General features: G+C 27.4%; 2 protein-coding genes across 7 annotated transcripts in view; one reads left to right on the top strand and one right to left on the bottom strand.

The window, feature by feature from the left end:
* LOC100199027 (estradiol 17-beta-dehydrogenase 8) overlaps positions 1-14,438 on the bottom strand; it is a 35,355-nt gene extending 20,917 nt beyond the window's left edge. For both annotated transcript variants that reach the window (XM_065810239.1, XM_065810240.1), the window contains exons 1-3: positions 14,302-14,438; positions 4,532-4,728; positions 4,336-4,449 (exon numbers count right to left, since the gene is read on the bottom strand). In XM_065810239.1, the coding sequence (XP_065666311.1) occupies positions 4,336-4,449; positions 4,532-4,728; positions 14,302-14,341 (351 nt within the window). In that variant the 5' untranslated portion in view covers positions 14,342-14,438. The remainder of the gene's footprint in view (positions 1-4,335; positions 4,450-4,531; positions 4,729-14,301) is intronic.
* Positions 14,405-24,833, top strand: part of LOC100211425 (serine/threonine-protein kinase tousled-like 2) — a 65,360-nt gene continuing 54,931 nt past the window's right edge. Inside the window, exons 1-3 of one of the 5 annotated variants that reach the window (XM_065810236.1) lie at positions 14,405-14,422; positions 16,627-16,714; positions 19,988-20,077. In XM_065810236.1, coding sequence (XP_065666308.1) covers positions 16,649-16,714; positions 19,988-20,077 — 156 coding nt within the window. In that variant the 5' untranslated portion in view covers positions 14,405-14,422; positions 16,627-16,648. Of the gene's footprint in view, positions 14,423-14,928; positions 14,947-16,332; positions 16,470-16,584; positions 16,715-19,987; positions 20,078-24,833 lie in introns of those variants that run through there. The other 4 variants (XM_065810237.1, XM_065810234.1, XM_065810235.1 and 1 more) reach the window with 4 other exon arrangements.

Consider the following 24,833-nt stretch of genomic DNA (forward strand, 5'->3'; position numbering starts at 1 on the left):
ATATATATATATATATATATATATATATATATATATATATATATATATATATATATATATATAAAAACAGTAAGCTTAAATTTTTTCAATTTTGAACTTAAATAATATAACTTGATGTTTTTAGAATAATGCTGGTATCAAAAACAGGGCAATGTGTCTTAAATTTATAAAAGAACTTAAAAAATACAGATTAAGAAACTGCATATACATTCAGCTACATTTATTCTTAAAAAAAATTATAGTTAATATTAGAGTTGTTAAAAATGTAATAAAAAGTTTTATGATTTCTTAATCGCATTTTTAGTGAGCTTTATAATGAAAAAGAAAGTTAATAATACATTGAAACATACTATAAATTTTTTAAATATTATACTTTCATTTGATATTACATGTAAATAAATATTATATTTTAAGTATAATATTTCTTAATGCAATAAAAAGGGCGAATGGTGCTCGTGTTTTAAAAATCATGTTTGTGTTGATGCTATGTAAACTGTTTTTGTTTACTTTCAAAAAAGCATTAGCATTTTTGAAAGCACTTTAACTTGGATATAACTCAATAGTTTTTAGCTAATCATTATCACAATAATTTAGATCTTCCTATATTTATGGACCGTAACGTATTTAATGAGTCATCTACTCTTCATCTTCTAGAAAAAACTCTTACTTTCGATCTTTTTTGGAAAACATATATCAAATCCATTGCAAAATTAGCATTTGCTGAGGTTGCATCTCTTTATTGTGCTTGCCACTTTCTTACTCAGGATTCTATTATTTATCTCTATAAATCTGAAATCCATAAATATAATTAAATATAACTAATAATTATTATAGGTTTTCTAGTTAATTATTTTTTGCCTCTTAAAAATAGTTTTAAAAGTAGAAACTTTCTATTGCACACAATCAAACCAGTGATTATTGCAAACATTAAACCCAAATTAAAAAAAAGAAATTCAAAAGAAATTTTTTTCTAAAAAAATAATTTTAGCATATATTTAAAGAAATATAATTCGATTTATTAAACCAAGTTTTTTTTCTCACTTTTTACAAAACAATTTAAACAGAAAAACTGAATGAAAATGTCAACTTAAAAATCGTTTGAATGAAAAAATTAAATATACTTAAATTTTTAATAGTATGCTAGATCAACAAGCAATAAATAATAAAAAATGTGGTATTTTATGTTTTTTTGCTTTGATCTTACTCGTTAGGTCTATAGATATAGCATGTTTTTGCACAAATGATGCTTAAAGTTTTATGGCGATAACGTTTTAATTTATTAATTAGAACAATTCTACTTTTTACTTTATTTTATTTTTACTTCATTTTATTTTAAACATGTTTTATGTTATTAAAGTTATAAACTGTATAAAACAGTTTTAAATTAACACAACTAGAGTTAATCTAAAACAATATAAAGAGCTTGTATCACAAGCTCTTTATAAAAAAAAGCTCTTTGTTTAAACAATTTTGCGTTAATTTGATTTTTTTTTTTGCATTATAATAGTTTTTTTTGCGTTAATTCAAGCCTTGAGATAAATATCAGTTATAGAAAAATGATAATAACTCTGTTGAATTCCAATGCAAGATTTCGAAATAACTCATTATGAATACTTTATGGTATACAGTACCACCATTTTAAAAGATTTTGATGGGATTTTTCATCAGCATTAGGATCTTTAATTTTCAAGGTGTAGGTACTTAATCACTTAAAAAAATTGATTAAATGGTGCCATCAAGCGACTACAAGTGTCTACTACTATAATAAAATATTTATGATTTTATTTTAGGTCAAACAACCATATCTTATAAAACGGCATGTAAACTTATGTCCAAAATTTTTGACTGTAAACCAGAATGGAAACTTTGCTGCTTCTATATTCAATTTCTGTCAAATCATAATAAAGTTTCAGACAATGAAAATTCATGATGATGTAAGGCTTACACCAAAATCATGTTCTCAAAAATATGTTTTAGAATACTTTGAAGTTTTATAAGATTTTTTACCAGTTAGAAAACTTAAAATTGAAAATAGGACTCTTGCTACAACGGGTGATGCGGAAGTTATCGGACAAAATAAAAATGTCAATAACTTATTTATAAATAAAAAATCAAACTACTATTATATTTTTTTTAAATAAAGCATTTATCTTTTAATAAAAATATATTAATTTTTATATGAAAAAACACCACCATCTGCAATTGATCTCAATTTTGCTCTGACGCCTTTCATATGCGACTATAAAAAGTTTAAATCAATTTCTTGTAGTTTTAGTTTAATGCGATCAATCAAAACTTGCTCTGTTGAAGCTTGCCAATCTCCCTTGTAAACCTTCTGTGCCAAATGTCCCCAAAAATTTTCAATTGGTCGTGCTTGAGGCACATTTGGGGGATTGGATTCTTTATCAACGTAATAGACATATTGGTCCATCCAATTTAGAGAAACTTTAGAATAATGAGAACTTGCTAAATCTGGCCAAAATAAATAGGTAAAGTCTCCATGATATTTGTGAATAAATGGAAGAAGTTGTTTTTCTAAACATTCATTAATATAGATTGATGAAATGATCGCTACAGCCTTGGAAGTGCGAAACAATGGCTTGGACATACCACGGTCAGATATGGCTATCCACATTAATAATTTTTTTGGAAATTTCTCTTTTACTATAAAACGAACACTTTTGGGGCATGTCTTTTTGTTGTTTTTGTAGTATCCAGAATTTCCAGGCATGTTGTCCCCTGCAAAACAAAAGTATTTTTTGTCATCGATGACTAGAAGCGATTTTGTGTTATAGAGTTGGTTAACTAGTTTCCTGCTTCTTTTCTTTGCCTTTATTTGTTGTTCTATAGTGTATTTTGGAGTCTTTTCACGTTTTCTATATTTAATATTCATTTTTTTTAACTGACGACCAATTGTCGATTGATTTACACCGAAATTAATACCTATTTTTCTGACTGACCCCTTTTCGATTGTTGACAAGTCTCATTAATTTGGCTTTCTTTTCTCTAGTTCAAGATGTCGGACAACCAGGGTGCTTTTTATCAGAAAACGATTGAACAGTTTCAAGTCTTTTTAGGTTATCATATATTATACTTCGAGCAAATCCTTCCTTTTCAAAATGATTTACGATTTTTCTTTTTTTATATTAGGTTTATTTACAAAAAATATTTTTAGTTGCTTTCGAAAAGATTCTCGTTCAGCTGCATTTAACCTCATTTTACCACAAAAACTGATTATTATGCTCAAGTAATAATCAGTTTTTGTGATAAAATCAAAGATAAGCTACAAAAACTAATTATTATGCTCAAATAATGAAATTAGGATTTGTCCGATAAATTCCCCATCACCTGTTACCTAATGAAAAAAAAAATGTTTTTTAAAAAGATAAACTTTCCAGAATAATGGCTGGTAAAAAAATATTGTGTGAAGCTTAAAACTCCAAAACAAAAAAGATTATTATTATTAATGTTTAAAATAAATAAATTGTAGACCTATCAACCTGGTTTTAAATAAATTTATCAGCTCAAGAGGTTATATAAACTGAAAATGAAAAGAAATGCAAATCAGTCTTAAAGATGCCATTCATTTTTAAGATGAATATCAATTAGCATATTAAACTCTTTTAAAGATGATGCAGCTACTTTATACCATAAGGAAGAGAGTTCCATTTATTAATCGGTTTTAGAGAGAAAAAGTTTTGACGAAGACTTGAACAGGAAAAATGGTTTTTAAGTTGGAATATATGACTACATCTATTAAATTGGTTAACAATTCTAATCGATAATCTAATTGGTTAACAAATCTAGTAGATTTTTGCACCATTTAAAGAAATTTATTAGACCTTCACAAATTAATCTGTATTTTACACTTGTCATATTTACTGCCAATATTTGTTTATACAAAAGATCATATAATCCTTTGATTCAATTGGAAGGTCTTCTTAATAGGTTTTCTATTTGGCATTTATTTTTAAGAAGCTGCAGGCTGCAAACTGATCCCCAATACATCAAATGGGAGTGGACTAGAGCAAAGCTGAAACACTTATAACTTTGAAACAGGTTGGAATTGAAAAATCAGTAAAAGCTGAGACTTTAGAATACATTTTCTGAATAAATTGGACGTTTTCACATGGAATCCCTCTGGATCAGTAGAAAGCTAGCTTTTTTATAATAGTCACATTAATACCATATAATTTTAACATTGTTTATGAGGTATATGTTAAAAAAACTTATTGAGATAAAAATATATAAATGAAGATACGTAATATACAAGTTATTGTAATAAGTCATTTAAAACTAGAACTACTGTTCATCAATTAAAAAAACATTACTGACCTTTAAGTTAACATCTATTACATCATCAAATTCTTCTTCACTCATTTTAACCATGAGTGCATCTCGTGTGATTCCAGCACAATTTACAACAATACATGGTGGTCTAGAATATTTCTTTTGGTGAAGAATCAATTTTTTTAAAGTCAAACTGTATTCAATAAATAATTTAAAAGAATAAAACAACAAACAAACAAACCTTACATATCTCCTTTACAAGATCTTCAACTTGCTTATTTTGAGAGACATTAACAGCCACACTCAAGTGCTTTTCATCAAACCTTTCTTTTAAGCTACTGATCACTCCTGAAACATCACCTAAACCAACACCTATTACAACAGCCCCCTCCTTAGAAAACAACTCACACACAGCTTTTCCTATTCCACTTGCAGCTCCTAAAAAACAATAAAATATTTATATATATTTAACAAGGTTTAAACTTTTATTTAGCAAAAAAAAAAAAAAGAGAAACTTTAGGTCAGAGGTATTTTGCAATTTAAAGCAATTTTTAATTATTTTTTAATATTTAAATTAGTCTATATTAAAAGTCTATATAATGTTTTAGTCTATATTAAAGCTGTAAGATAAAAGAAGTAATTAATGTAATAAAAGCCACTTCAAAGTTAGAATGATGATTATGTAAAAAAGCTTGTTACAAAATTTTGAATGACAATTAGGTTCGATATAAATGTTATTTAAAAAATGAAATAAATTTAGATTAAACTAAAAACGAAGAAAATTTAATTTTATTTCAGTTTTAATTGCATTTTTATTACTTGTATTTTTATTTCAAATTTATTTAATTTAGTTTCATACTATTTGCATTTCTGTTACAATTTTATTTATCATTTAATTTTTTTTACTAAAATTAAATATCATTGTAAATGTTTTATTGTAAAAGGTGCATCAAAAATTTGCGAAAAAACAGCATCCAAAATTTAATTAAATTCGAATTTTGGTCAAATTAGAACTAAAACTCTTCTTGATAGAGCTGTAAATATAACAGTCTTCTCCTGTTATTTCTTTTTTCAAACTTTAATGTTAATGTTAACAAATGAATGATGTAATTGTTTAGGTGTTTTGGTGTTTTAATATCTGCAGTGATAAACTAGCTGAGTACACATATTTTGGGTGCTTTAATATTTGTGATGCCATTTATAAACAAGTTCTCAAGATTACTAGGTGAGTTCAAAACTATTTCACTTGTTTCTGTTGATTAAAACTATTTCACTGGTTTTTGTTAAGTATGTTGACCTCCATTAATCTTGTTGCAGGTACCAATGTCAATAAACATATATTATCTACACTTAGTTCAACAGATTTGGTATATACTTATAAAGAGATACAGTCTATACTTAGTTCAATGGATTTACACTGCCCATTGCCTTGATAGTCATAGGGAGTAGTTCTGGTTTTAATGATGCCATTTCTTCGGAGAAAATATTGGAGTTTTACACTTTCAAACTCTTTCCCCTGATTGGTGCTTCCATCCTCTGCAACATTCCACTATGACTGCAGCTTCTTTCTCAACACAGCATGTTCTTTTTTGGCATCTGAAAGTGACCTTTAAAAAAGCCACAGACCTATCTAATTGTAATGTTCTTGCAAGAGCTTTGTCAGAGTATTAAATTGAATCGCCCGTGTCTTTCTTAAACATCGAAGTTTGTGAAGCATCATGATATTCGCTGGCCATTTTTGAAACTTGTTGTCAAGTATAGTTATTGCTTTATTGTGAGAGGTTAAATCTTGAGTTAATATAAAGGCTTTAACTCCGCATAAATCAAATAAAGCTTTATGTCTACTATCTAATAGAATAATATCAAAATAACTAACATCTCTTTACAATTAATGTAATCCTTTTTGCTCAGATTATGGATAAGTATTTTGTAAAATATTTTAGTATCTATACTGACTTTATACCTGATTAAATTTTCGTGAACCCACAATAAAACACAATAAAAAATTTCAGGCTTTAATCAAATATATTGAAACTACAATAACTAAAGCAAAGCGAGTAAAAACGAAATAAAAAACTAATATATACAGTATATAAATACTAATGAAAAATAAACAAATAATAAATAATTAAAAAAATATATATCTATATAATAATGCTGAACTTAATAGTAGTAGTAGTGCCCTTTTGAGCATGTTTGACACAGAACTCTTGGCAACCATTGCAACCGAGGAAATGGTGACAAAGAGTCCCAACACTTTGTTTTATGAGAAAATGTGAACAAAAGTGTATGCAAATATCTAACTTTTGTAAACTTCAAACTATGTAATGTTAAAAGATGCTTAAACATATATCAAGTTTTGCAGTTTGACTTTCACTTGAAAATTGCATTGCGTCAACATATCTTTAATTTTGATCTATAGCGATTATTTTGGTTAAAAAAAATTATTATACAGTTTTAAAATTTCATTAGTCAAAATGCTAGCGTGGCCAAGTGGTCAACACGCAGATCGTTGGAATAAAAAAAGCCATGGTTCAAGTCCTACTACATGCGACTTTTTTTTTTTTAATTTATTTTAGATTTTTTAAAACACAAAGAAATTGTGAAGTTTTATAGAGATTATATACAAACATATATAATAATATTATGCACTTTAACAAACAAAAAGATTTTAAAAAAGCTAAAAATTCTAAAAACATCAAAAAACTGGGGGAAATTTGTTGTGTATGTGTCATAATTGAGATACTAATGTTATTTTACTTACTTACTAAGTTGAGTTCGTGCAAGGTATACAACGAGTATACAACGAGTATACAACATGTTTATATATAGAATATATAATCTATAGAGCTACAAAATTGTTTTGTTTTGCATTTTAAATAACAAAAATTAAAAAAAGCAAGCTGATGATTTGAACTCGCAACGCGGCAACCTTAACTTTTTATAAAACAGTAAGGGGGTTTAAAAAGTATGATTTTAATAAGAACATAATTGAAAATTATGTTCTTATTAAAATAAATTTAATAAAATAGTTTCATAATTGAAATCATTTTATTAAATTTATTATATTTAAAAATAATTAAAAGTTAAAAATGTTTAATATTGATATAACAAGGAAATTTTTTTTTTTTTTTTTTTTTAAATTTTTATTATAGTATATAACTATAATAATTACAGCAATATTTATTGCAAAAAAATAATATAATAGCAAAAAAAATTTTTAATTGTTAAAATAAAATTCAAATGTTTTCTCTTTTTTATAGATATATTATCACAACTTCTTTATAGATATATTAGCACGATTGTTCCATATACTGCCTGCAAACTCAACATATGCTAAAGATGTTTACACTTACAGACATTTGTACGCAACGCTATACAAATGGCAGAACTAAGAAGATCTCAGTTTTACAGCTAATATACCATGCCCCTGTTAAACATTTTAAACCGAGTGCGCAACTATGACAGAATTTAGATAACCATTAAAATTTTACTACATAATTTATTGGCTTAACTTTTAAGATCTCCTTCTTTCTTAATAATAAATAAATTTAGCGTTGCATAATTTATACGCAATCCCTTAGTTTTATAGTCTATAGTTTTTAATGGTCTGAGATCTTCTTAGTTCTGCCATTTGTATAGCGTTGCGTACAAATGTCTGTAAGTGTAAACATCTTTAGCATATGTTGAGTTTGCAGGCAGTATATGGAACAATCGTGCTAATATATCTATAAAAAAGTTGTGATAATATATCTATAAAAAAGAGAAAACATTTGAATTTTATTTTAACAATTAAAAATCTTTTTTGCTACTATATTATTTTTTTGCAATAAATATTGCTGTAATTATTATAGATATATACCATAATGAATTTTTTTTTTTTTAATTGAATTGATTGAAAAATATTTACTTTTTTTAAGGGAGGTCTTTAATCCCCAAAAACGACACTAATGACAGCGGACTAAACCACTGAGCTATCAATGATATGTGTTTAGGAAATTTTTTTAAATACTTTGTTTACTTTTATTTTGACTCTGTTGATTAAATTCTATTTAAAAATTTTATACAGAAACAAAAATTCTTGAGGGCGTAATTATATACAAAATAGCTTATGACTAATAAATTACGTCAATTAACTTTAGTAATATTATGACAAGAATTTTATAAACCTAACAATAGTTTTATAACGATCAGCTATTATCGCATCAACCCAAGAACTAAAGTTGGTAAGTAACATAGTCACTTAAATATTGGCTTTCTCCTTTCTCTGGATGATCGTCTGCTCACTGGTAATAAATTATAGTCAATTTCTATGCCGCCAGCAAAAATGTCTAAATCTTCTAAATCACTTTCATCACTGTCAACCTCTTCACTGATAACAACTTTACTTGAAGCGTTTGAAGAATTCGAAGCAGAAGCTATTCTCACATCTCGCACATGTCTCGATACACTAACAATTTCAATATTTGTGTTTGTGAGTATGTCAGTTACAGTACTAATTTTCTAAACTAAAGTGCACTTTGCATCAATGGGGCGAACATAAACTTTTTCTCCAACGCTATAAATTTCTATACGTTGTGATCTTTCCTGAGTTTCAGTGTTTTTCACCTCTTGAATTGGTAGACGCCCGATGTACTTTTTTTTTTTTGAGAAGCAGGTGCAGATTCCTTGTTTGTTTTCATCGTTGGTGCTGCATTGTACCAAAATACCACTCGTAACAGAAATATTTGTGCCCCTTTCAGCTGTTCGTTTTTTGTGGTGGTTACGCTCCACAATCCCATTACCTGATGGTCTATATGCACATATATACTTCTTTTTTACACACTATTTTTCATATATCTTTGTTTTAAATTCACTGGATTTAAACACTGCTCCATTATCCATCAATAGTTCTTGCTGTGGGTCATGCTCCCTAAATACGGATTCCAATAATACCTACACTTTTGGTATCTTCGCAAGGTAATTTCCAAACTACAAACTGACTTGGTCCACAGTCAATCATTGTTAAATATGGTGATCCTTTATAGTGAGTCACATAACAAGCAATTCGATACTATGTGTCTGGTACATCTAGCACTACATTTTCCCATTTTATTGGTGCTAGATCAATCGAATTACATTGACAACATTTGCGAACACAATCTTCAACATCTTTTCTTAATATGTGCCAAAGTCTTCGCTGCACTGTAAACATTGTCCGATTAACGCCAATATGATGCTCTGAGTGACAATTTCAAATTTCTTTAACAATACTTATTCCACATAGTTCTTCAGTATTTCTTTGTGAAAGCTTATTTAACCAAGTCTTTGGAACTCTTGTCAACACGCCAGCTTTGTTTTTGGAGGACGGAACCCATTTCAACGTGATGTTTATTTTATATTATTTTATTAAGTCTTGCAATAGAGAAAGTCTTCTTTTAATAAATATTTTATAGATATCTATTTGATCAAACCCTATGACTTTCAGATAATATAGATAATCCATTTGATCAAACCCTATGACTTTCAATTAGTATACTTTTTAACCATCCATGAACTATTACTGAATCAGTGAATACTGACGAATTTTTTATATCCCACTTAGCAGCTAGGTTTATGCCACGCACCACAGCATCTAATTCAGCAATATTAATATGCATGACATTATTTATACTTCAAAGCCAGGCTGCATCCTCAATTATTACACCATCATATTCTAAAGCAACCCATATTGTCATGCTGCTTGCGCCACACCACAATGTTGCTCCGTTTTGAATCCCTTCAGCATTCTATTTCTCTATCACAGAATCACTAACTTCCAATTGGCGCAATATTTTGATCAACCATAACTGAGCTTGATCTCCGATTAGATCAACCCAAGCATATCTTTGACTAAGACTTTTTATAAAACTGCAGAAAATTCTGAGCCACCCTCCAATAGGATAGTGACCTAATAAGCGTCCATATATTGAAAAAAGTTTCTGTTGTGTTACGTTTTCAGTTTTGATATCTTGTGACTTTGGAATGATGTTTCCATGTTTCCAACAAAGCCCTTTTTTTTCATTTTTAAATAGTAGCAAACCCAACACTCGTGCAGTATCACATTGCTCTGGCTCTTTAGTTACCAATCCATAACATGCCAAATGGCTTACGCCTTTTCAACTGAAATTAACAATTATATCGTCAATGTAGTGATCAGTTGCTTCACTAATTCCTGCATCAAGATTCAACACACTGCCTAAGATTGAAGTCATTATTTTTGGGGCAGAATTTAACCCAAAACCAAGACATGTAAGATACTATTTTTCTTCTTAGTAGACAACCCTCTGATGCTCCCACAAACTTGGATAGATGCATATTTGCATATAGGCGCACCCAAGATCAAGCGTTGCATTTGTCACTACTAGTTCTCCATTTTCTAACTTTTTCATCACATGCGTCACTTAAGGCATTATGTGAATTAACATACTCATTCAATTTGCAAAAGTCCAGAACAGGTCGTATCTTTCCTTTACTTTCAGCCATTTTTCACCTATAAGTCCATCTCATCATTAAATTTATGTATCAACTGGGGTTTTACCTTGTACTGCGGAACAGAATTTCTCAGTTGCGGTTGACCTTATTTCCATTTAAATTTAACAATCCACTTTGTACCATCAAAATAAGCATCAAAATCCTTGTGCTTTATACCAACAGCTTGTTTTTCTGTATAAATTGAAACAAAACCAAATTCAATTTTTCCATTGTACAAGTGGACTCTTCCATAGCAATTAATGATATCATTATTAGTTCACTTCTTCTGATACAAACACTGGCATTCTGAGCCATGTTGTTTGAAATAATAGTTGGAGTACATCCGCTGTCAACCAGTGCTTTTCCTGCAAAGGTAGGGCTCGAAATAACAAACTTTTTTTTAACTGACAATTTGTCTGATAAAGATTCATATCAGATAATATTAAACAAAATAGAACATGTTCGATAAATATTAAAAAAGCGCGATCAAACGCCATTCCTGAACACGCATAAAATATTTTGTTTTTACGCAATATGTTTTGACAACTGAAATGCGCTGAAAATATGAAGGAAGTTTCTAAGATTAACTATCTAACAAAAAGGAAATCTTAAAAAAAAATAAAAATCTAAGCTCAAAAAACTAAAATTTTAAAAGGAAAATTTATATTTATATTACATTTTTTAAAAAGTAGTATACTATGCGAAATGTTTTGAAATATATACTCTTTGGTGCCTAATAGACGTCCCCCCCCCCCCTCCGCTAGTTAATTTTTCAAAAATTTTCCACCCAGGACATTCTTATTCCAACTATTAAGTTTTTTTTCCAGGCTATTAAATTTTAGAAAAAATTCTAAATTCCAGGCTATTAAATTTTAGAAAAAATTCCATCCAAGACAAGACAATTTTTTATAAAAATTTTCTCTTTCACTACTTACTTAAATTATGTAATATCATTTATTCAAAAAACTTTGTTTTAAAAAAAAGAACGTTATATTTTCTTCTTTCTGTCTTTACGCCATTATTCATTGAAAAAGAAATTTTCTTCTTTCTATCGTCACGTCATATCATTTACAGTACTTATTTACTTGTATACGTTGTAATACCAGAGTGTAAGAACGAAATGGCGATTACGAAAAGAATTTTTAAAAGGACAGAAAGAAACCAATATAGTAACGTAGAAAAAATGGAGCTTCGAATTGTGGAAAAGTTCAAAGAAGAGTACGATGCTGAAGACTTTAGTACTTCTTTATTATATATTTACTTTTAGGCACCAAAGAGTAAATTATTATGCAAATACGTTAAATACATAAACTATGTAATTATTAAATACATAATTAAATGTATAACAAAAATACAAAATTATTAAATACATAAATTACTATGTAAATATATTAAATACATAAATTAATAAGTTTACTTATTACTTTACTAAATAAAGTAACAAATTAATTATAATGTTTACAATAAACCCATTTTATTTAAATTACTAAAGAATATTATACGTAATTTCATTTGCATAAATATGTATTTTTTATTATAAATTTTTTCAAACTTTTTCTAGGATTAATTTTATAAACACTTTTAGCGCGAAAAGAAATATTACATGACAACTCAAATTTAATAGTGTAATTAAAAGTACTGGTTTCTATAAGCTTGAAAAAATCTATAACATTAAAATTTTTATAAAATAAATTTAAAAGGGGTTTTAAAAGCTGAATTATTTGTTTGAAATTTATAAAAACAATTGTACAAAAAATGAAATAAATACTAATCTATAAGTTTAAATTAATAACTAATTGCAACATTTTAATATGAATGATAAAAACCAGGTTATTTGATTGTAAAAATGTAATGCTTTGGTGTCATTTAAAAAATGAATTAACTCAAAAAAATGACGTATTTTGTTAACATAACCGTGTGTTCAACTTCAATTTTGTTTTGTATAAAAAATAAAAAGTTCAAAAAATAAAGTTTATATACAATACTTAATTTATTAATAACTTTGGAACAACTAAAATGATATAAAAATAAATGCACATAAAATATGTCAGACAAAATGACTGATAGATGTCATTTATTACCAGACAAGTGTCGGACAATGTCCGATGTCCAACGCTTATTTCAAGCCCTGAAAGGTGTTCACCTGCAGAGTGCATATTGGAGGCGAGGTAAATTTTTATAGAACCCAGAGATCGTTGAAACATACTCTTCTTTTGTTTGTCTCCGTCATGAGTACTATTGCATGGTTTAATGCATCCTGTAAGCTGATCCCAAATATTTTCACTTGTGCTCATAGCTGCTTTGAAATTTCACCCGACAATCCAGTTATGAACGCTCTTAGCAATAATTCTTCAATTTCAATATTGGCCAAACCTATAAGTTGACGCAAACTGGCCAAATACACATCGACAGATTCGCTAACTCCATCTCTAATCTCTGAACTGCTCATAAGCTTGGAAACCATCGCCTGCAAATGCATCTAGTAGAGCTTTTTCAATGTCCGCAGCGGAGGTTTTTAGGCTCTCCACAAGTTGCTCATATAATGCGAACAATGCCTTCAAGAAACAATGGAATGATCAATGAAAGATCACCCATCTTTTGCAGCTTACAACTTGACTAATAAATTACATCAATTAACTTTAATGACATTATGACAAAAATTTTATAAACGTAACAATAAAGTTTTATGACAATCAGCTATTATCACAAAAAATAAACCTATCTATAACTCACTAGGTATGCGGAAAAGGTGTGCATGTTACTTTTTTTTGCGCTTCAAGCAATTTTAAAAAATGAATTATTATACATGAAAATAATGAAGTAAACAAATAATAGCTATAGAAATGATCGGTGTGGAATAGATAAGTATAGAAAGGGTGGCTTTGGTAGACCCATATTTTATGGGTCCAGAAAGCTAGGATATATATATAAAGAAAAAGTATAGAAATGGAATATATTTACAGTATGGAATAGACTTACAAAGACTCATACTTTTATGCGTAAGATCATACATAATTAATAAATACAGTTCACTGAAGCGTTAAACCATAAATAATGGCAGATGACATCAAGTCTCAAGATACAGGTCTTACAGATAACTTTTGTAAAACAATGTTCAAATTGTTTTAGTGTTTCAAATTTATTAAAGTAAACTTATCTTTAATGTTTCATTTGTAGAGATTTGACTGTCATCATTGAAAAAAAGATTGATGTCATCGTTAATAATGACATAGTATTGTCAATACTAGTGTCATTATTAATGTTACAACATACAAGAATCTTTTCAACGATTTATACAAATCAAATGTGACTAATTTCAAAACAGTCACATTTAAAAATGTTACGTTAATAATTAATTACTTACTTAATACGTTAAGCTAAATAATTAAACTAATTTTTGATGAAATAATAGAAAAAATTTCTGTCTTTTTAGTGACATAATATATTTATAAAATAAAAAATATACTTAATTAAAACAAATATTAATCACAATTAAATAGAATTTTAGTATAATAATACCAGTAACGAGCGCCAGCCTGCCCGACAAACTTCCCGCCATTTAATCACTTTATAAATTGTTTTAAAATATAAACAAAAATTAAAACCCTATGTCGGCGGGGGTGAAAAACATAACATAGAAGTAATTTTACTAATTTTAAAACAAACAAAAATTAAAATTCTTTTCAAGACTTTTTTTTATAACCATACTAAAAAAATAACTGTATGTATAATTTTAATTTTTTTATAAACATTGTAGCCAAAGCATTACTTTGTTTACTGTTGTTCTGTGTTATTTAAAAGTAGAGTATTTACCCCGTAAATTATTTAAGTGCAGGAAATTTTAAGTTCGTGGCACACAACCTAATCTATATGTATAGTTTTTGGATTTATATATTTGTATTATTGTGGATTCTTATTATGAAAAAGTGTATATCTTTTAAAACAGATTATTATGGACCTTACTATATTTCTCTCTTCTTGTGTTGTGATGCGGGCTGCAAAACCTTAATAACCAGAATTTAAATGTAAAACCTAGATAACCAACATTAATTTGAGTGATGGAAATAAAAATGGCTGCTTAACCGGGTAGTCCAGCAACTATTTTCAGCTCCTATAAAATCATTTATACACCCATAATTTTAAGTGATAAACTCATACATATACGTATGTTTTTGTCTATTTAGTTTTAAACATCTTTTTCTTTTAAATAAAAAGAAATATGTTATTAAAACAAGTAAATTTTTTTTAAAGTATTGCAAAATCTAATTTTATTACAATTATTGATATGATGTATATACGGCATTTACAAATTATATACAATTTTTTTTTATAAAAATTTTTTTAAAACTAATAGCTGCAGACATTTAATGCACTTTTTATTTAAAAAATCAAATTCATCTAACCAAATAGTCACTTTTACTATCATGTTCCATTATCTCATCTCTCTCACCCTCTCTTGCTTTATACACACACCCACTTTTTTTATACACATACATACACACACATACATACATACATACATGCATACATACATACATACATACATACATACATACATACATACATACATACATACATACATACATACATACATACATACATACATACATACATACTTACATACATACATACAAACATACATACATACATACATACAAACTTACATAGATACATGCATACATATATGCATACATACATACATGCATGCATGCATGCATGCATACAAACATCCATATAGACTTACATTGATACATGCATACATACATATATACATACATACATACATGCTTGCATACATACAAACATCCATATAAAATTACATCGATACATGCATACATACATATATACATACATGCATACATACATACATACATACATACATACATACATACATACATACATACATACATACATACATACATGTATGTGCGTATGTATGTGTGTATGTATATCAATTTGTGCTTTTATCTTTGCGTGAAAAATCACTTTCTCCATAATGAAATAATTATCTGCACAAATTCACAACACACATTGAATTAGTTTTAAGCAGGTACAATCTAATTATAAAGGACATATTGCTACAAAAAAATCCTTCTTTTTATTTTTCTTATCAAAAAGCTGTTTGGATCTCAAATGTCAGCATTTGAAAATAAAAGGTGTGAAGTGTCCTAATATTATATGCACACTTAGTGTACACTTAATTTCACATTAATTACAATGAAAATCTATGTGGATTTAATGACTTTTATTCCAAAAAACAGTCCATTTATAAACTGGAGATTTGATAAATGATTGTATTTGCGGTGTTTAATACATATAAGTTAAGTGTATGTATATATATATATATATATATATATATATATATATATATATATATATATATATATATATATATAAATATATATATATATATATATATATATATATATATATATATATATATATATATATATATATATATATAATACTGCAAATATAATATGCCAGCACAATAATATATTTTTGGTACTTTAGTTTTTTAAATTTCGATTTAAATGTATACACCTTTTCAGGCAAAAAAAAGAGAAGAATAACAAAAAAGTAAAGTTTCTTTTTGCCGTATTAAAAATCTTTCATTGGTAGATTCTGACAATCCAACTGCCTAGTTGATGTTTACACTGAAGCCCCAACAGATTTCAGTATGAAATGTGTGTTAATCGAGTTTCTGCTGTTGCTAATCTAATTTTACAGCTATATCTAAATTTTTGCAAAGATATGTTCAATATTTATATTATATAAATATAAATTTGTGCAAAGCTATTTTTTTAAATGATTAATTTGTTTTTTATATATTAAAAAAATTAGATTAATGATGTTATGGTGATAGATGGAAGGTTTAGATCCAGTCAGAAGAGAATTACTTGAAGCACGCATAAATGGCATAGGATGCAAGGTTTGCTGTTTAATTATATCTTATGATGTTATAAGAATTTTGCATAATTTTGAAACAAATTAAATAACATAGTTTACAATTTTGATTTTAGTATTTTGAATTTCAAAATGATTAATTCTCTTTCCTCCTTTAATTCTTGAGCTCAGTCAAACCTTTTGTCAGGTTTTTACTGTTAAACGCACTTTATATTAGTCTTTATTTTATGTTGTATGGATAATATATAGTTAATATACAAATTTAATAATTTAATAATTTGTTCAATAAATGTATAAGTTTACTTAGATGTATAAATTAACTTTTACTTTTTTATTATGATGATAGTTTACTTTTAACTGCAGCCTCTATAGGGTTACTAGAAAATGTGCAAAGATTATTATAGAGTAAGAAAACAGATAGTTTAGTATCAGAAAAATATGGTTGAAAGAGAGAATTTCTAAAAAATTTTGTGGTATTTATACAAAAATAAATAAACTAATAAAAATTTCTTGAATAAAAAAGGAACAATCACTATTATAATATGAACCCTTAAACCACTTAAAATAGAAATAGGAATTTTGTCATAAACATTTTATAACGAAGTCCATTTGTGATAAAATCTTTATCTGAGAGCACCAGATAAAAAAATGGACTGTTTGTAAACATCCTTAATGGGTTAGCTTTAAAAAAATGAAATTTTGTACTGCATAATTTATTTTTTTTAAAAAGTATTAACTTCAGTGTTTAAAAAATTATTATTCCTTGACATTATAGTTTTATAAAATTTACTTTTAGTGCAAAATGTGTGTCTTAAATTTTTTTAGATTCTCATTCAGGAAAATGGTTCATTTTATTGACTTTCCTCTATAGGTGCTGCTTTTCTGCTTGCATGTGAGTAAGAGCTAAAGCTCTTGCTCACATGCGCACATCTATAAAGTGCATACTTTATAGAAGTGCGCATGAACACTTTATAGAAGTGTTCATGCGCACTTCTATAAAGTATGCATGTGAGCAAGAGCTTCTATAAAGTGTGCATGTAAGCAAGAGCTAAAGCTCTTGCTCACATGCGCACATCTATAAAGTGGTTTACTGGAGCAATTTATGACTTCCTAAAGTATAATTATTTCCTAATATTAAACCTTTTTTTTTTCAATAAATTTTGAACACTCACACCATATAGGAAAGAAGAAGTCTGCGATGCAGAGAAAAAAGATAAATGGTTCTATCCTTGGCCCTAAACTTTTTTAAATTTACTTTAACTAAAATAAAGATGTGAGAGTGTCTGGGAGATTGTCTAAGCAGATAGTCACTTTATATGATTCAAGGGGTAAAATTGATGAAAAGTTCTTAGCAAACAATTCAGGTCTTTAGGTGAGGTAGCAAAATTTGAACCATGCAAGAGAAGAGGAATAACAGATTTGCCTTTATTATAGACTCTGTTAAAGATTCTCCAGAAATCTTGGGAGCCTAATTTTTGAAATGAAATACAAGATTTCGTGACCTGAGAATAGCGGGCTTTGGCATTAGACAAAACCTTTTTACAATGGTTTCTAACAATAGTAAACAGATGTCTGTTTACTGGAGAATTGTTTTAGCAATAGATAAGAAAGTAATGCTTACTATTAAAAATTGTAGCAGCAGAATGATAGAAATACCATGGAGAGTGAGGCTTGGCATCATGAAGGCAATCACAGGAAAATTCTCAGTCAGCTTTAAGGTAGTTGTAAGAGATAGGATGATAGGGAGATTCTAATGATGAAGAAGAATGAGATATTACTTTTAGAGAGAACAAACCGTGATCAGAAGCACCTAAGGGTGAATATGGATAAATTGAGCACTGACAAGATCAAAAACTATGCATAAGTTGAGTAAAGAATTTAAATAATTCAGTTTGTCTGGAAAGTGAGTCGGAAAGTTGACTATTTGTGTTAAGAATTGCAAAAGTCGGCCTTATCACCTGCAGAATCATGTTTTAAATATATCACCATTTGTTAAACTTAAAATGTCAAATAGAAATTTAAAGTCTGTTTAAAGAAATGTTTGTTGTTGCTGTGTTAAAATAAACAAATATCTTTACAGTTTCTCAATTTATGTTTATGATATATAATTACTTTATTGTGGTTTTGACACAATCAGAAACAAAGGATTCAGGTACTATATTATGTTATCATAGTTTATCTAATTTTTTATTCTTCTTTTTGATATGTTAATTTATATCTAGAATCACTAATAGTGGAAAGACTTAAATACTTATCATGTTAAAATGTAACCATTCTTTTGTCGACTGACTTGTTTAATTGTTCAAATAAAGTAATAATATTTAAAAAGCCTCACATACTGATGCTTGATTAAAAAATTCTCTCAGAGCAATAATTGAAAGAAAAACCTCTGGCAAATATGCTTCATGTTTGCTGAGATTAACAGTTAAAGTTTTCAATGGCTCTATAACATGAAAAACTTTATCTAATAAACTCCATTCAAATGAATTTAATGTTGATTGTATAGCATGATCAGCTGTATTGGTTGCCAAGGAACTTTTTGATCAAGCATTCTTTCAATCATATTATAAAAACTATTCCATTTTGTGGTAACATCTTGAACTAACCTATGCTTAGAAGTCTTTTCTGAATTGCTTCTAATTTTGCTGCTGTTTTTGGTGAATGATGAAATAACTTGCCAGACCTCTGCAACAAGCAAAAATATCTTTCACAGACTTTTGTGACAAAACTGAGTCATGTATACTCTTTAACATTTTTACTTCTTTACACTTCAAACAGTTATTAATTAACTAAAACAATAGGCATTTCAAATTTTTTCCTAATATTTCAAAAATAATTTATAAGCGTTCTTTAAAAGAAAAAAGTTATATCTTTAAGTTCAAAAACTAAAATACAAACAAAACAGTAGTTCTGTCGCCAAACTGTTCAATGTTCAGCAAAATATCATGGCCGAATGTTTGGATTCGATGTTCGGTTAAAAACCAGATTTGTTGCATCCCGAATATTTACACATCTACTATAACATCATTAGTTATAGCATATTTGATGACATTATTAATTTGTAACAGTAATTAATTTGTTCTGGCAAATTTTAATAACATGTTAACTTGTAATTTTTTTCTTTTTTTTTTGTTTATTTAAAGTACTGTATTTTAAACACTTTGTATAACTCTATTTGAACTTTTGAAGTTGTTTTGCAGAAATACAAGCTTGATCTTTGGGTAGTACCCAACTTAATTTCTTTGCACAGCAGCCTTAAAAAGAAGCATTTGAAAGCCCTTTATTATCATTTTTATAGAATATCCAACAGCCATTTGAAAGTCCTACTTACAATTTCATGAATGGAAATAATGCAAGTTCTGGAAGTGATTCTTTTGAAACTACTACGGTAATTTTTTTTTAGTTAGATTTTAATTAATAGTTAAATAATAATTTAACTTTTTCTCTTTTTTTTCTTTATTTCTTTAATATTCTAATTTTTTGTTGATATAAATATCAGTTTATTCATAAAATCGATGTTAAATACAACAGAATCATTTTACTATCAACAAAAGTGGAATATTAATTACATAAGAAATGGTGATATAGTTGTAATCAGTTTATTAAAACTTAATTGTCAAAAAAGTTTAAGCAATTTGATTATAAAAGCCATCGCTAGAGTTGCAATAAAACAGATTTTTTTTTCTGGGGGGGGGGGGGTTATTCTGCTTTTTTTTAAACAAATATTTAGTTTTTTCAGCATAAATTTTGGAATAGTTTTCCTTTATTCTAGTATAGTTTTAGTATATGATCATTAAAAGCACAATTACATGTATAAACACCAGTTTAACTTATATTTTTAATAAAATATTAAATTAGCTATATATCCTAGCATACTGTATGGTAATGTTTATTTGTCATGTTATATTTTCTAACAACTGTGATACTCTCATTTTTTATAAAAACTCTTCTTATCCTATAAAAAATTTATCATTTGCTCAAAGATGACCAATCTATCAACATTATTTCTTTCTTTGAGTATTTATATATTGTGTAGTAATTTAGTCTTACATTGTTTGTTTGTTATAATTGTCAAAATTATATATATATCGCTATATATCCTTATAAAAAAAAGCCCTATACTGAACTTAATTTCAAGAAAAATTTAAAAGTATTGAAGTATTATTATTTACTTAGTTTCCCAGACCACCTTCATCTAATGATTCGTAATTTATTTTTTTATCTGGACTTTTTATCTTATTATATTTGTCTATCTAGATTTATTTATCGAGGCATTTTCATATAGTATATATAAAGTACACTTGCGAAATTTTTCAACATGCTTTATTGTTCAAGTTCAATTTTTAGACATAATCTTATGGCAAAAAGAACATTTAACTAATTTTTGCTAATTTGGTTCAGAGGTTTAAATAAATGGGTGTCTAAGGTTTTATTTCTGCCCCTGTATGGAGAGCTTAATCATAACTGATTACTAACAAGAATAATAATAAGAAATCACTCAATAATTTAAAGATATCCTTTCTCTCTCTCGTTTAACATAAGCGGTAAACCATTTCATGTAAGCCATTTAAAATATCAAAAGTGGTGCCCTATTTTGATATTTTAAATTTTATTTGTTTGTTTTGTTATAATAATGGATTTTATCAAAAAAATGTAAAAAAACATTAAAAGCTTTAAACAACATCTTATAAAGAGTTTATTTTCTTATAATTAAAAAAAAAAAAAACTTCTTTTATGGATATAAATTTAGAAATAATAGTTTAGAAAAATAATATTTTATAATAAATACATCAGCTTTATATAATTAACAGGTTGTGCAATATCAAAAAAGTAAAAACAAAATAATTACTTATAATTAAGAAAGAATTTTGAATAAAAAGGTTATTTTTTCTCCCTCCATTTCTATTTTTTTTACAAAAAATTAAATTCCTTGTAAATATGTTATAACTTATAAAACTGTATCAAAAATATTCATAAAGAAAAGCTTTAACCTTTTTGTCTTAAGGCAAGTGAAAGCGAAAAACTATATATTTTTTAATAAATGATACTTGGAAACATAAATCTTTGTTTGTCACAAAAAAAAGCACTGGTAAAGTAATCAACTTTAGATTTTTTCTTTGTAACAAGTAATATTTTTTGTTTGTTAATAACTTTTTAAAAGTAAGAAATCATTATTTGCGAAGCTGCAATTTTAAGAAGTAATGAAAAAGAAAAAGATATTTGAATTTACTTATACAATGTTGAGAAAAGAAAGAAATTGATTTATGTTAAATGACAATAAAAATTGTAATAGTAAATTTAGTTATTTAAAATTTATAAAAAAATAAAAAATTGAAACAAAATAGACATTTCACAATTTGTACATTTATTTACAAAATAACACCTAAAGATTAGTTTTTCTTAATTTGTAAAATAAACTTGTTTTGCAGTAATTTATTTTATTGTGGTAGTTTAAAAAAGTTAATGTCCTTAAATAATTAAAAAAAAGATAATTTTATGACTGTACCTCAAGGTTCTATCCATGGTTCTGTTTTGTTCTTATCTACACTAATGATCTTCGAGACAACCTTATATCTAAAGTAGTTCTTTTTGCTGATAATTCAACCTTATACTCCTGTCTTGACAAAAAGTCTTCTCTTTTTGATCATTTAAATCAGACAGCCAATCTTGAATCTGATTTCACTTCTGTAACAGATTGGGACTCACAGTGGCTTGTAAGTTTCAACTCCAACATAACTCAGTTATTTACTGCAAAAAACTCAATACTGTCAACATTCCTATGTTAATAAATGGCAATCCTCTCACTGAGTCTCCTTCTTTACGTCTCCTTGGATTATTGTTTACTACTGACCTTTCATAGAAACCATCTTTTTTTTATCACCTTAGCAGATTAGCATCTGCTAAGGTTGCTTCTTTTTATCTTGCTTGCCGTTTATTTACTCCTGATTCCATTCTCTACCTCTACAAATCTCTTATTCGTCCCTGTATGGAATACTTTTGTCATATTTAGTCTGGTTCTTTTAATGATGCTCTTTCTCTTCTAGACAAGGTCCAAAAATGCATTGTAAACATAGTTTGACCCAACCAACTTTCTAAGTCTCATTGTCAATGTTCTAAAAACTTTTATTCGTCTAGTTTCTTTCCCGCATTTCAACCCTTTGGAACTCTCTCCCATCTTCATGTTTTCCTGACTCATACAACCTGCAATTATTTGAGTCTTATGTCAACCGTTTCTTTGCTCTATAGCTCTTTTCTTTTTTCTTTTTCTAGTAACTCCCATTTTAATAGTGGTTGCTTGAAGCCTTGTTGTAAGTGATCAGAATTATATACAGTGGGGTGCAAAAAAAAGCCACACTAACATTTTTTCCTAATTTTAAGTATATAATGTATAAGGAAGCAAAACTAAAAAAATTGGATGTGGTAGTGACAAATCTTGGACTTAAAGGCATTTTTATATATACACTAATATTTATTTAAATGAGATCTTTAAAAAGCAAATTAATACAAACACATTTAATATTTTAGAAAACAACTAACAGATATAGAAATTGGACAAATTATTAAAGCTGCTGGCCAAGGAGAGAAGAAGAGTCTCACAGAAAAATTGAAAAACATTTTAAATTACAAAACTCAACTATTAGTAGATTGGTGAAGAAATATAAGCACACTGGTACAGCTGAAAGGTCTGTTGGGTCTGGGAGAAAGCCTAAAACATCAAAAAAGGAAGATTGCTATACTCTTAATGCTGTTAAAAAAGATCACATGTTGTGAGATAAAACTAGATTTGAACCTTACTAATATCTCGTTAAATGAAAGCATCATGGGAGTTTTTTGCTGGAAAGCAAATAAAAAAACCCTTTGTTAGTGAAATCAATTGCAAAAAAAGATTGAAGTGGTACATTGAGTACAAAGATTGGACATGTGAGCAATGGGCTAAAGTTATTTGTAGCAATGAATCTCTTTTTGTGTTGTTTTATAATGGTCAATCTCATTGCTGGAAATTAATCAGGGAAAAGTTTAACCCCCAAACATGCAAGGCAACCATTAAACAAAAGATTAATATTTGGGGTTGTTTTAGTACACACAAAGTTGGAAAACTTAAATGGGTGGAATGTACCAAGGACCAGCATTTGTATCACAAAATCATAGTTTATAAACTTGGACCTAGTAAAGAAGAACTTTTCTCTAATAATGATACATTTTTCAACAAGATAACAATCCCAAACATATAGCACGGTTGAATATATAAAAAGATATCTGGATTCAAAATTGATACCATTTATGTCTAGGTCAGCATAGTCTCCTGATTTAAATCCAATAGAAAATCTTTGGTCTATATTGGATAGAAAATTGCAAGGTCATCGGGTAACAAATGAAGATGAACTGTTCCAAATTCTTCTTGCTTGTAGGAATGCTTTTACTAAATGACTTATTAAAAATGCGCAGAAGTTATAAGAAACATAGGATGGCCAATTAAATACTAATACAGCTAAAACTTGAAAAATACTTTACAAATTCTAATTTCTTTTCATTACATGTAATGTACAATCATATTATATACATTTCTTTAAAAATTGTCCTGAATTACTTTTATTATATGAGTTATATATTATATATATATATATATATATATATATATATATATATATATATATATATATATATATATATATATATATACAGAGGCGTGGTGGCCCCAGAGGTTATGCGGGACTCCTGCATGGGCTTTTCACTTTTTCATCTAAATATGGGTCTTTTGGCAAATTTTAATTTTTTCTACATTTTAAAGAAACTCCATAATCATTTACAATATTTATGTCTGCACAAATTAAATTTTATTAATCCCTTAATTTTAAGTTTTCAACTTTAAGCGCAATTATATTAGTATTTTCCATAATAATAATATTGCTCTGAAAACAACGTAGATATTTTAAGACGTATTATGATATTTTTTTCATAAGAAAATTTATAAACCCATAAACGGTTTTTAACGATTGTAATGTTGACAAAATGCAATACAATTACTATATAGTAATTTTATTGCATTTTAATTCATTTAAGAAAAATGTTTTGGTTTTAAATTTTAAATTAAGTTTTATATAAATAAGTATCGAACGCATGTTTTGCATTAAAAAGAATGTCTT

Source organism: Hydra vulgaris, chromosome 11, assembly GCF_038396675.1.
Source record: "Hydra vulgaris chromosome 11, alternate assembly HydraT2T_AEP".
Lineage (NCBI taxonomy): Eukaryota > Metazoa > Cnidaria > Hydrozoa > Anthoathecata > Hydridae > Hydra > Hydra vulgaris.